The sequence below is a fragment of the Sapajus apella genome, unplaced genomic scaffold (genome assembly GCF_009761245.1).
Source record: "Sapajus apella isolate SASKATOON/1434 unplaced genomic scaffold, GSC_monkey_1.0 scaffold85, whole genome shotgun sequence".
NCBI classification, from domain to species: domain Eukaryota; kingdom Metazoa; phylum Chordata; class Mammalia; order Primates; family Cebidae; genus Sapajus; species Sapajus apella.
The window spans coordinates 3,226,077-3,238,951 of NW_022437025.1; the positions used below are offsets into that span (position 1 = coordinate 3,226,077).

Genomic DNA, 12,875 nt, shown 5'->3' on the forward strand with positions numbered 1-12,875 from the left:
GCACACACACACTTTAGAGAGAGAAGCACATACACACGCACACACACACTCTAGAGAGAAGCACACACACACTTTAGAGAGAGAAACACACACATACATACCCACACACTAGAGAGAGAAGCACAGGTCCGTGTCTTCACCAGGTGTGTTGCCCTCCCCACAGGCCGTGGCAACCGTGCTGCACTGGCTCCACGCTCCTGTCTCCACGTCCCCCACTTCCTGCTGTCCTGCCTGTCACTGCTGGTCCTGAGCCCCCCGCATCACCTTCCTCCCCATGTCCTTGATGTTCCTTGGTCACAGAAGTTCCTTACTGTAAACTGTCGTCTGGACCTAGAACTGTGGGCCTCCACTTTGCCTCCACATGGACCTCATCTCTTGTCTCTTTGGTTGAACCTGCTTGTTTGTTTAAAAAGGAAGTAAAGTGTGTGTCTGTGTGTGACAACGTTTGTGTGGTCCCGCCCCTTAGCTCCTTCAGGTCTGTGGAGGGGCCCCTCCCTGTGGCCCACAGCCAAGGAACCTTGGCCTGTACTGCAAGGAAGTCCTCATGGCTGTGGCAGGGCCTCTCCCAGGTGTTCAGGCCAGGCCGGAGGGTAGCAAGGAAGGCTTGCTCGCACTCCCTGAGTTGATTTGCTAGCCCCTTGGAGGGTCATGGCAGGGCCTGAAGACCCCTGTGCTAGTGGAGCAGACAGCAGTCCAGCACGTGGGAGTGCAGTGAGCCACCAAGCCAGGGTCCCCTCTCCTGAACACTTGCTTTGTGCTACACTCAGCCCTGCCTGCCTCAGAGACCCTCCCAGACCCGCCTTTCCGAGGCCTCAGCCCGCAGTGTGGATGCTGCGCTCTTCTGCATTTGGTCCAGTGAGAGAGTACCTTGAAATGTAAAGGATGAAGTTTTAACAGGTAAAGCATATACTAGGTGCAAATTGGATTGTTAAATTCTTTTTTTTTTTTTTTTTTTTGAGATAGAGTCTCACTCTGTCACCCAGGCTGGAGTGCAGTGGTGTGGTCATGCCTCACTGAAGCCTTAACTGCCTTCCATCAGGTATGGAAAGGGTCCCCCCGTGCAGAAGCCACTGGAGTCCCAGCTACTTGGCGGGGCTCAAATGATCCTCCCGTGCCCCAAGTAGCTGGGACTACAGGTACACGCCACCACACCCAGCTAACTTTTGTATTTTTTTGTAGCAGCAGGGTGTTTCTATGTTGCACAGGCTGGTCTCAAACTCCTGAGCTCAAGTGATTCTCCTTTCTCGGCCTCCCAAAGTGCTGGGATTGCAGGCATGAGACAACTGTGCCCAGCTGACTATTGAATTCGTAATTCATTTATTTATATTTCTTCTGTTTGTATTGAAAACATTTAATGCATTTGAGCAACTTGCAGGCCTTTGGTTCTCTTTTTTAAGTATATCATGTGGTTGTTAAATAGTTCTTATGTCCAAAGTAGAAGATTTTGTCAGTGGCTCAAAATGGAAAATTTATATTACGGTGTATTGCTGTAAACCAGTGTAATTTAGGAATTATATGTTCTAATAATTCCTTTTGTCTAGTGTTACTAACAGAATAAACCTTAATAAAAGTTAGATTCCTCATGCGACACTCTTCATATAAATCATTTAAAACTTTCAAAACATAAATTCAAAATAAAATATCCATGGATGTGTGTGGCCCAGACAGACTTTCTGCAAAGGAGCAATTGAGTACTCTTCAGCTGAGCTGGCGTGTCCAAGAGACCTGCCGAGAAGCAAAGATTGTGCGGACTTAAGTTACATTTTAAAATACTTTGTCAGTTTCTTTAAAAAAGAATTATATTTACTTTAGTGTAAATTCCAATTCTGGAGGCATGTTATAGAAATTTTTAGAGCTATTACTTATGGTATATGTTTAAATTGTAAGCACTGAAAAATGCTGACTTACTGGGATCTTTTTCCACGGGTGGCTTTGTTTTTGTGGCTGTACTTTTTTTTGTAAGTATAATATGTAAATATGGAAATTTGGGAAGAATCCAAGAAGTATAGGCCAATGAAAACAATTTATTAGTACAAATGGTACTACACATGAGAATACACATTAGGAATGCTGTGCTTTAATTCATAAACATGTTTACACGGGTCCACATGTGCCAGCAGATGTGGGAATGCCTAACCCAGAAGTCATGTGGAGAAATGGGGTCCTCATCACACATACACAAATATCAGCTCACAAATGGATTAAAAACACCCAAAACCAAAAAACTTCTGGAAGAAAACACGGGAAAGTTCCATGGTATCAGTCTTGGCAATGATTCTATTTGGACATGACACTAAAAGAACAGGTGACAAAACTAAAAGTAAACAAGCGGAATTACATTGAAGTAAAAAGTTTCTGCACAACAAAGGATATAACCAACAAAATGAAAAAGGAACCTGTGAATGGGAGAAAATATTTGCAAACCGTATATCCAGTAAGGGGTTAATATCCAAATATGTAAGGATCTCAGTGGCAAAAACCAAATAACCCAATTAAAAATGGCAAAGGGCCATAGGAGACATTTTTCCAAAGAAGATCTACAGATGGCCAACAGGTATATGCAGAGGCCTCAGCATCACCCGTCATCAGGGAAATGCAGCCACACAGTAAGCTGTCACCAGATGCCTGTAAAATGGCTATTATCAGAAAGGTGAAGGATAACAAGTGTGGGTGAGGATAGGAGAAGAGGGAACCCTTGCACCATTGGTGGGATGTAAATTGTTCAGCCATTGTGCAAAATAGCATGGAGGTTCCTTGAAAAATTAAATGTGGAACTACCATATGGTCCACTACTGGGTGTATCTCTAGAGGAAATAAAATCAGTCTCTCATAGTTCGTGGAAGCATTCACAATAGCTAAGATATGAAAACCTAAGGGATAAAGGAAGTGTGTGTGTGTGTGTGTGTGTGTGTGTGTGTGTGTGTGTGTGTGTAGAGAGAGAGAGAATGAGAATAGCGTATTCTGCCTTAAAGGAACTCCTGCCATTTGGAACAACATGGATGAAGCCAAACATGTATGGCTTCACTTATATATAGACTCTGAAAACGTTGAATTCATGGATGCAGAGAGTAGACTGGAGCTTACCAGTGCCTGGGGGTAGTGGTGGAGAGATGTTAGACACAGGGTACAAATTCCATTTATAAGATGAGTGAGTTGTAGAGATCTAATGTATAGCTTGGTGGCCGCATTTATTGTATCCTTGAAATTCGCTAAGAGAGTAAATCTTAATTTGCTGAGAGAATAGATTCTCACCACACACAGAAAAGGTAACTAAGTAAGGTGATGGAGGTACATGTTAATTTGCTTGATTGTGGTAATCATATTACAGTGTATACATATGTTAAAATACCACATTGCACACCTTAAAAATTTAATATTACCTAATGTATTAGTCTGTTCTCATGCTGCTATAACAAAATACCCAAGACTGGGTAATTAATAAAGGAAAAGGGTTTAATTGACTCGCAGTTCCACGTGGCTGGGGAGGCCTCAGGGAACTTACAGCCATGATGGAAAGGGAAGCAAGCATGTCCTTCTTCACATGGCAACAGGAGAAAGAAATACTCAGCAAAAGTGAGAAAGGCCCGTATAAAACCATCAGATCTTGTGAGAACTCACTATCACAAGGGGGCAACTGCTCCCATTATTCAGTTACCTCCCACTGAGTCCCTCCCATGACATGTGGGGATTATGGGAACTACAATTCAAGATGAGATTTGGGTGGTGACATAGCCAAACTGTATCACTCCATACCGGCCCCTCCCAAATCTCGTGTCCTCACATTTCGGAACACAGTCATGCCCTTCCAACAGTTCCCCCAAAGTCTTAACTCATTCTAGCATTAACTCAAAGGTTCAAGTCTCAAAGTCTCATCTGAGACAAGGCAAGTCCCTTCTGCCTGGTGCCTGTGAAACCAAAAGCATGTTAATTACTTCCAAGATATAATGAGAGGACAGGCATTGGATAAATACTCCCATGCCAAATTGGAGAAATTGGCCATAGCAGAGGAGCTACAGGCTCCATGCAAGTCCAAAATCCAGTAGGGCAGTCATTATACCAAAATGATCTCCTTTGACTCCATGTCCCACATCCAGAGCATGCTGATGCAAGAGGTGGGCTCCAACAGCCTTGGGCAGTTCTGCCCCTTTGGCTTTGCAGGGTACACCTCCCTCCCAGCTGTTTTCATGGGCTGGTATTGAGTGTCTGTGGCTTTTCCAGATGCATGGTGCAACCTGTCGGTGGATCTACCATTCTGGGGTCTGGAGGAGGGTGGCCCTCTTCTCACAGCTCCACTAGACAGTGTCCCAGTGGGGACTCTGTGGGGACCCTGACCCTATGTTTCCCTTTCACACTGCTCAAGCAGAGGTTCTCCATGAGGCCCCCAGTCCTGTAGCAAACGTTTGCCTGGACATCCAGGCTTTTCAGTGCATCCTTTGAAATCTAGGCAGAGGTTCCCAAACCTCAGTTCTTGACTTTTGTGCTCAGTACCACATGTAAGCTGCCAAAACCTGAGGCTTTCATCATCTGAAGCAATGGCCTGAGCTATACCTTAGCCCCTTTTAGCCATGGCTGGAGCTGAAGCAGGTGGGATTCAGGGCACCAGGTCCTGGGGCTGCATAGAGTAGGGTGGCCCTGGGCCCAACCCAGGAATCCATTTTTCCCTCCTAGGCCTCCAGACCTGTGATGGGAGGAGCTGCCCCAAAGGTCTCTGATGTGCCCTGGAGGCATTTTCACCATTGTCTTGGTGATTAACATTTGGTTCCTTGTTACTTATACAAATTTCTGCAGCCAGCTTGACTTTTTCCCCAAAAAAATTTTTTTTCTTTTCTATCACATCGTCAGGCTGCAAATTTTCCAAATTTTTATGCTCTGCTTCCTCTTGAATGCTTTGCTGCTTAGAAGTTTCTTCCACCAGATACCCTAAATCATCTCTCTCAAGTTCAAAGTTCCACAGATCTCTAGGCCAGGGGCAAAGTGCCAGCAGTCTCTTTGCTAAAGCATAGCAAGAGTGATCTTTACTCCAGTTCCCAACAAGTTCCTCATCTCCATTGAAGACCACCTCAGCCCGGACTTTGTTGCTCATATCGTTGTCAGCATTTTGGTCAAAGCCATTCAACAGGTCTCCAGGAAGTTCCAAACTTTCACACATATTTCTGTCTTCTGAACGCTCTAAGTCTCTAGGAAGTTCCAAAGTTCCCCATATTTTCCTGTCTTCTTCTAAGCCCTCTAAACAGTTCCAACCTCTGCCTGTTACCTAGTTCCAAAGTCACTTCCACAGTTTCCGTTATCTTTACAGCAGCACCCCACTTCTGGTACTGTGTTAGTCTATTCTCACACTGCTGTGAAGAAATACCTGAGACTGGGTAATTTTTAAAGGAAAGGGGTTTAATTGACTCAGTTCCGTATAGCTGGGGAGGCCTCAGGGAACTTACAACCATGGCGAAAAGGGAAGCAAACACGTCCTTCTTCACATGGTGGCAAGAGACAGAAGTGCCAAGCAAAAGAGGGAAAAGCCCCTTATAAAACCATCAGATCTTGCGAGAACTCGCTCACTGTCACAAGAACAGCATGAGGGTAACCACCTCCATGATTCAGTTACCTCCCACCAGGTCCCTTCCGCGACACAGGATTATGGGAACTCCAGGATGAGATGTGGGTAGGGACACAGCCAAGTCATATCACCTGGACATCAAACTCCTGTCCTCTTCAAGTGTTCATACTTTCAGAGAAATTGGTTTTGACTTTTCCTGACAAGATTACTTAATTTGCAAGGGGATCATTTATAATTACCATGCATCTTACTGCTTTTGTTAATGAATATAGCTGGGAGTGAGAGAGCTGTGCACTGTGTAAACTGAGGTCCAGCCCCCTGCATGTGAAGGCCAGAGGCTTCCCTGCCAACACCGGTGCCTTCACCCATTGTACACCACAAAGTTTTATCTGTCAAAAAAGAGTCGTAACCTCACCATTCAAGGGCAGTTGACTGCCGTTAGCTTTGGATGCTGTTTCTTTGTGGCTAATTATGTCTTTTTAGTATTTGAGAGTATGTTTTCACAGATCTTACATTTTAAAGAAAAATTTACATATTTGTGATTATACTATGAAATCATTTTGCATTTTTTCCACTTACATTGATGACATAACTTCTAAAAGTTCTTGTCAGAGATATAATGTCCCTCTTTGAAATGAAGAAAGGAGCTGCAGGGTGCCCTCTCCTTCCCTCCCCTTCCTGATGCTGAGACAAGCCCTTGGTCACTCTGCCTTCTCCTCAGCTCCCCTCCTGAGCATAGGCGGAAGTGGCAGGGATGATTAGTAAATTAAATCTGCAGTGAGTGCCAACTAGATGCTGTGCTGAGCCACTGTGGTGGGTGTCTGGATTCCTGTGACCACCTCGGGAGATCAGCATCACAGGATCTGCTGAAATTAGTCCTGCTCTCAGCACCGTTTGTAGGTGACTCTTCAGTAGTTCGCTCCGGTCGTTTCTGAATCTCCAATCCTGAGGAAGACCGCCATTCGGTTCTCTGCTGCTCTCTCTTAATCCTCCTTTTCTTCTCTGCCCATCCCTCTGTGCTGTGGTCATTGTGACTGTTTTTGGTTCCATCTTCCAGTTCCCAGATTCTCTCTTCAACTGCCTAATCTCTGTGTAGCTTCCTGTTGAATCTTTAACTGCACCTGTTGTGTTTGACTGTCAGATGTTCCATGTGGTTCTTTCTCTGATCTGCACCACGCTTGTGTTCTGTTGCAGCCTTTGTTTCTCCACAGCCTCACAGAGAGGGATTCAGCACTCTCCATTAGATCGTTACGGTAGGAGACTCTGCCCCTTGTTTTCTCTGCTGACACCCACTCTTGCTGGGCTTCTCCTTGGTTTTTATAGTGCACTCATATTTGAGTGGGCTCACTTTTTGGAACTCCTGAGAGCCCCTGTTTTCTTTCTGGAAGGATTTGCATTAATATGTGTGGCTTCCAGGAGTGTGGCACCCAGGACAACACTGCTCCCTGAGGGCCATGGCCGGATTGGATGGAGGGTCTCAGGTTGAGGGAACAACCATGGTAGGGCCAAGGCTCACTGTGGGGTACCAGCCCTGGTGGCATTGACGTTTTTTAACTGCCCTCCTATTTCTTCCTCTTCTCATTTCAGGGATTCCCCTTTCCTCTTTCCGGAGTAGCAGTATATTAGAAAGCATGTTCGCTAGGGCATGGAGGCTCATACCTGTAATCCTAGTACTTTGGGAGGCCAAGGTGGGAGGATTACATGAGCCCAGGAATTCAAGACCAGCCTGGGCAACATAGTGAGACCCCATCTCTACAAAAAATACACAAATTAGCCAAGCACGTTGGCAAATGCCTGAAGCCCAGCTACTTAGGAGGTTGACATGGAGGATTGCTCAAACCCAGGAGGTTGAGGCTGCAGAGAGCCATGACTGCTACTGTACTCCATCCTGGTGACAGAGTGAGACTGTGAAAAAAAAAAGCATGTTTATCTTTGTACTGTCTTTAAAGTAAATTTTTGTATAAGTTTAAAAGTGTTTGAAAAGATAAAGTTTACTTTCAAAACAGCTCGACACTCTACCTGTACTGGTGGCACTGTCTTGGAGCCTCCCAGAGGCCCTGGTCCAGCCCTGCGGGCCCCCAGCCTGCACCCATCACAGGAGCAGCGCCGGCCTGTACCCACCTTCCTTGGCCCCCCGGACACCTTATCCTTCAGTCTGTTTGAGCTCTGGGACACCCCTCCCTTCTGGTTTTCGAGTGGCTGTTGATTTGGGAGGTGTCAATGCTGTGTGTATAGAGGTTTTCTAGTGCACTTGTTCAGCCTGCCAGACCTGAGAATTGAGTTTTAATCATGAGTGTGACTTGAAGTGAATCACCTCCCTCATATTTATGAAGTTTACATTTTATGATTTAGCTTTCAGATATTATTGGCAACAGTTCTGATTTTGTGTACGCCTTGTGGATTTTCGTCTCATAATCTCAAGGGTATAGTTTGCCTGTGATACTATTTATTTATTTTGAGACGGAGTCTTACTCTGTCACCCAGGCTGGAGTGCAGTGGCATGATCTCGGCTCACTGCAACCTCTGCCTCCCGGGTTGAAGCGATTCTCCTGCCTCAGCCTCCTGAGTAGCTGGGATTATAGGCACCTGCCACCACACCTAGCTAATTTTTATATTTTTAGTAGAGATGGGGTTTCATCTTGTTGGCCAGGCTGGTCTTGAACTCCTGACCTCAGGTGATCCACTCACCTCGGCCTCCCAAAGTGCTGGGATTACAGGCATGAGCCACTGCACTCAGCCTGCCTGTGATATTATTTAGATTGCAACATGATTGTGGATGATTTATTGTGGGCATGGAAGGAATGACAGCTTTCCAAAGTGTGCATGTCAGCACCTGTGACATGGCTGCCCCACAGCCTCTGATAAAAACCAGTCCCTGCGGCTGAGGGCAGAGGGCCGCATGCTGGCTTGAGGGATGTGTGCTCTTTCCCCTTCTTGGCCAATGAGAGGAAAGTGAAGAAGTGGATGCAGGCCACTGTGTATCTTCACTACTGGGAAGTGGGTCGGGGTGGCAGGACCCTCTGAAGCTGGCCCTGCTGGTTTCACACAGTACCTGTCGAGGGGCTTCCTCTGGGTGCCAGGAGACAGACTCTGCGGGGGAGAAGGATGCGTAGCTGGTGTAGGTTGCCAGGCCAGGGCTGGCAGTGGGCCCTGGATGCCCAGGCTGCGTGGGGGCAGAGTTGCTCTCGGTGGCAGGCCGGGAGGCAGGGCTGGGGCCTTGCACCGAGCATGGGGTGGTCAGACAGGAAATGCAGAATTCCAGTGGGCGTGCCACTCGTGTTAAAACTCACACAGTGCATGTGGAGGGCCGTGTCAGGGGCAGCAGCTGGAAGCCCTGGCTCTTTTCCTTGGTCCCTTCCCACTTGGGAGGTTCCTCTGGGCCTCATTTGTTTGGATTTTGGCCTGGGGGTCTTAAAGCCCTGGTGACCTCCACTTCTTGGGGTAGCCAGGAGGAACCAGGTTGCCCATCACAGCAGGGCCTTCTTGTTCGCTCCCCTGGCCCCGGCAGCCCTCACCTTGGCACACAGGAGGACAGGAATGGGTCATTGCTAGGCCGTCCAAGAGGCCCCCAAGGGAGGGGGTTCCTGCTTAGATGGCAGCAGAGTGTCCACTCCAGGGATTGGATTAAACATGGGTTTGTCCAGCCTCTGGGGTTGGAGGGGCAGAGCTGCTCCATTCTGCTCAGACTCTCTCGCTTCCTGGCATCTGTGTCCCCAACGAGCCTACCCCTTCTGATTCCTCTCCCTCCTGGGCTCAGTCCCAGGCTTGTCCTGCACCTGCCTGATGGCTCTGTGCCCTGGGCCCCTCCTGCCAGTGCAATGCCAGGTAGCCCTGCTCAGGGCTCCCGTCAGGGCTGCTGTGGCTTCCTGTTCTTTGCAGCTTCCTCCTGGCTCAGCCAACTGCCTCGAGCTCTCAGCCTCCTCCTGGTCACACTGGCCTTCCAGTACCGCCTGCCACCCTTCCTGCGCGACTTGACTTGTTTGTTCTTGCCCCTGGCATCTTCGAGTCAGCCATTCTGCTCTCCTCCAACCCCTTCCTCGGAAGCTTCTCCCCAACCCCCATGCTGGTGGCCGCTCTCGCGCTGCCCTGTCTGGGCAGGTGGGCACCAGGTCTGGGGCTCGGCTCTGGGCTTGACTCCTCTGCCACAACCCCCAGTGGTTATTGCACCTCTCTAGGCCCTGGTTCCACCCCATGGGCGGGCGGTCACGCTGGAGAGCATGAGGAGTGGCAAGTGTGGCACTGGGTGGCATCAAGGCTCACAGGCACTGAGTGGGCTGTTGGTGGCTGCCCCTGATGCATGTGTCACTTCCAGGGCATGATGCTATTGCAGTTTGTGAAGCTGTTTTCATTGATGTTGTTACTGAGACTGTACTGTCAGACATGCTGGGATCTGTTCCTTTCAAATGAAAAGGATGACTTCCTCTTGTTGGGTGTCACCCAGTCTGGGCGGAGTGGGAGCCATTACTCTTGACTCACTGGGCCATCTGGCTTTCCTGGGACACCTCCACCTGGAGAGTGCCTCTGAGAAACTCCCAGAGTCTGCCCGTTTTGTTCCTCAGATGGACATTTTGGTTTCCGGAGTTTTGTCATGAGGCTTAATTAACTCATGTCTCTCTCTCTTTTCTTTCAGTCTGCAACTGTGTCTGATGGCGGTAAGTCACAATTTCTGATGTATATATTTTTTATTTTTCATGAAGTTTTCAATTTGTGAAAGTGCATTTGCCGTTTGATGTGCTCAGAAAGGACAGGTTGTTTGCCTTTCCCTGTCTGCTTGTGGGAGGGTCTGGTGGGTTAATTTGGGGGGTGCTTTCTGTGGTGCCCAGGTGGCCCCGGCATGGGTTTTGGAAGCTGTTAGGCGAGCTGCTGTGGCCCTGAACACTCGTGTGCCAGAGCGCTGTGCGTGTGAGGAGTGCACCCACCCGCCTGCCTGTGTCTGACAAGTTCAAACGGGTTTTGCTCTTCCCTTGTTGTATAACCAGCTTTTAAACCAGCGAGTTAAGATTTCAAAGTGCTTTCTGAATTTGAGCAATTCAGGAAATTTGGGTGAGACCCACAGTTTTCTCAGGAAAAGTATAATAGATGAATCGAGAGTATGGGAAGAAGAGAAATCAAAAACTTACTTTCTGTGTTTAAAGAATTTTGTGCACAGGAATTCTTTCCATGGGACTGACTGAAAAAGGAAGTAGCCAGGAATGTCTTCTTTCACTGAAGATTTCTCTGATGTAATCCTTACCATTTTAGTTCAGTGATTTAAAACACTCTCCAAAGTAAGGAGAGTTCCTCCCACATATTCCTCTTTTCTTCTGACACTCATGACAGTCTGCGGGCTCCCGGGTTGGTTTTGTGGTCACCTCATGCCTTTGACCACGCTTCTGTCCCTGAGAGCTGGATTAGGTGCGCCTGGCGTTGCTGTGGGCCAGGGATGGGCCGTGCCGCAGAAACTGCCCAGGGGACGGTGGGTTTGAGGCCACCGTATTTGTGCATTAAAGAGAAACCAAGGGTCATTTCTGTCAACTTTATGTGGTCCTGAAGCTGCTGGGCTCAGTCCTCGGCCTCAGAAAGGGCTGCCGTCCCCAGGTGGGCGGGCAGAGCTCAGAGTCCTCGGGGGCCAGCCGCTCCGTGGGCAGGTGAGGAGGAGCCTGTCTTGGGTTACGCACCTGCCAGCACCTAAGCCAAGGCCAGAGGGATCCTGACGCTTGTGTGGTTGAGAGGGATTTTGCAGGATAAAAAGAATTATATTTCCTAGTTTATGTACAATGAAAATCATGTCATTCAATCAGTCTTTAGCTGGGGGAAGATAAACTTCCTTCATGAAAACAAATAGGACCCGGAACCAAATCCAGGATAAAGTGAGCAGTGTTCTGATGTTCTCTTCACGCTTTCTCTTTCTGCTGTGTTCCCACTTCTCTCTTCTGCAGAAGACATTCATTTCTGCAGTCAATTTATAAATGAAAGATTTCTTAATATGTTTCGTTTCCGCATATATAATAAGTTTTATTTGCCTTCAAAAATTTTCTTCTGTCAGCAGTAGATGCAGGCACCTCTGAGAGCTGTATTATGTGTCTGTTTTCAGTTGTTTAAAAACCTGCACTTCCCAGGTGTGGGGAGCCCCTGGCTCCTCACCGCGCGGGATCTGTGTGTTCTGAGGAAGTGTGTCCTGGCTGCGTGGAGATCCCCTGCCGCCAGGGCTCTTCACCCCTGCTCCTCTTCTCTTTCCCACAGCAGGCCCCAGGGCCGCTGGGACCGGCCTGTCCCTCCATGGAGTGCCCCAGTCACAGAGGAGGGGATGGGAGGGAGAAGACACTGTCATCAGTACACTCCGAATCTCAGGAACAGCACAGGGCAGGCTGGATGTGTTTATTTAGTTACCGATTGTGTTTTTATTATTTTTCCATCTTCAGTTTCTTTTCTGCTTGTAAAAGAACCAGTTACCTTGTTTAATGTGCACATGAACTCTAGGTCGGTGTCACATTCTGCGGTTGTTACCTGTAGGGCACCGCAGCAGAGTGAGATCGATCAGGTCACAGTAGACTGCAGGTGAGGTGGCCAGGCTCAGGCCTGGGGAGGGGGAAACCCTGGCCGAGAGGCCCCCTGGGCCCCGGCTCCCACCCACCCCCAGGCCCACTCCACACGCCCAACCCCATGGTCCTGGAGAGGCCCTGCTCTAGCCCTGGAACCTCTGGCACCTGCAGCCCCTCCTGTCCCTTCTGCTGTCTCAGGCAGAAAGAGGGGCCGACCACCAACCCCTCCTCCACGGCAGATAGGAGTCTGGGGGGGGATCCCAGCGAAGCTTGGGCTGTGTTTCCATACAGAGGTTTTTTTTTTTTTTTGAAACGGAGTCTTCCTCTGTTGCCCAGACTGGAGTGCAGTGACGCATTCTCTTGGCTCACTGCAACCTCCGCCTCCCGGGTTCTAGTGATTCTTCTGCCTCTGCCTCCTGAGTAGCTGGGACATAGGCATGCACCACCATGCCCAGGTAATTTTTGTATTTTTGGTAGAGACAGGGTTTTACTATGTCGGCCAGGATGGTCTCAATCCCTTGACCTCGTGATCTGCCCGCCTCAGCCACCTAAAGTGCTGGGATCACAGGCGTGAGCCACTGCAGCTGGCACAGAGATCTTTTTATAGGCTGTGGTCAGTGGGAGACTCAGCGCGTTGCGGCGGGCCTCGGAGGCCAGCAGCCCAGTGTTTCTGTGGGAGAATGCGCCCCAAGTTCCGAGGAGGGACTGAGGAGTCGGCTTGGAGAGCAACCTGCTCAGCTGGGCTGCCTCTACCTGGTCATCCTGTCTAGTTTGGGTGATTAATAAATCACTCACTTAGAAAT

The 12,875-nt window shown here is 48.6% G+C and overlaps 1 protein-coding gene across 8 annotated transcripts in view; it reads left to right on the plus strand.

Moving 5' to 3' along the window:
* The window catches only part of RGS12 (regulator of G protein signaling 12), a 160,237-nt gene that overhangs the window by 91,108 nt on the left and 56,254 nt on the right, over positions 1-12,875 (plus strand). For all 8 annotated transcript variants that reach the window (XR_004261552.1, XM_032254025.1, XM_032254026.1 and 5 more), the window contains one exon: positions 10,182-10,203. Coding sequence is in view for 7 of the 8 variants with exons in the window: in XM_032254025.1 (XP_032109916.1) it covers positions 10,182-10,203 (22 nt within the window). In the remaining variant the exon portion in view is untranslated. The remainder of the gene's footprint in view (positions 1-10,181; positions 10,204-12,875) is intronic.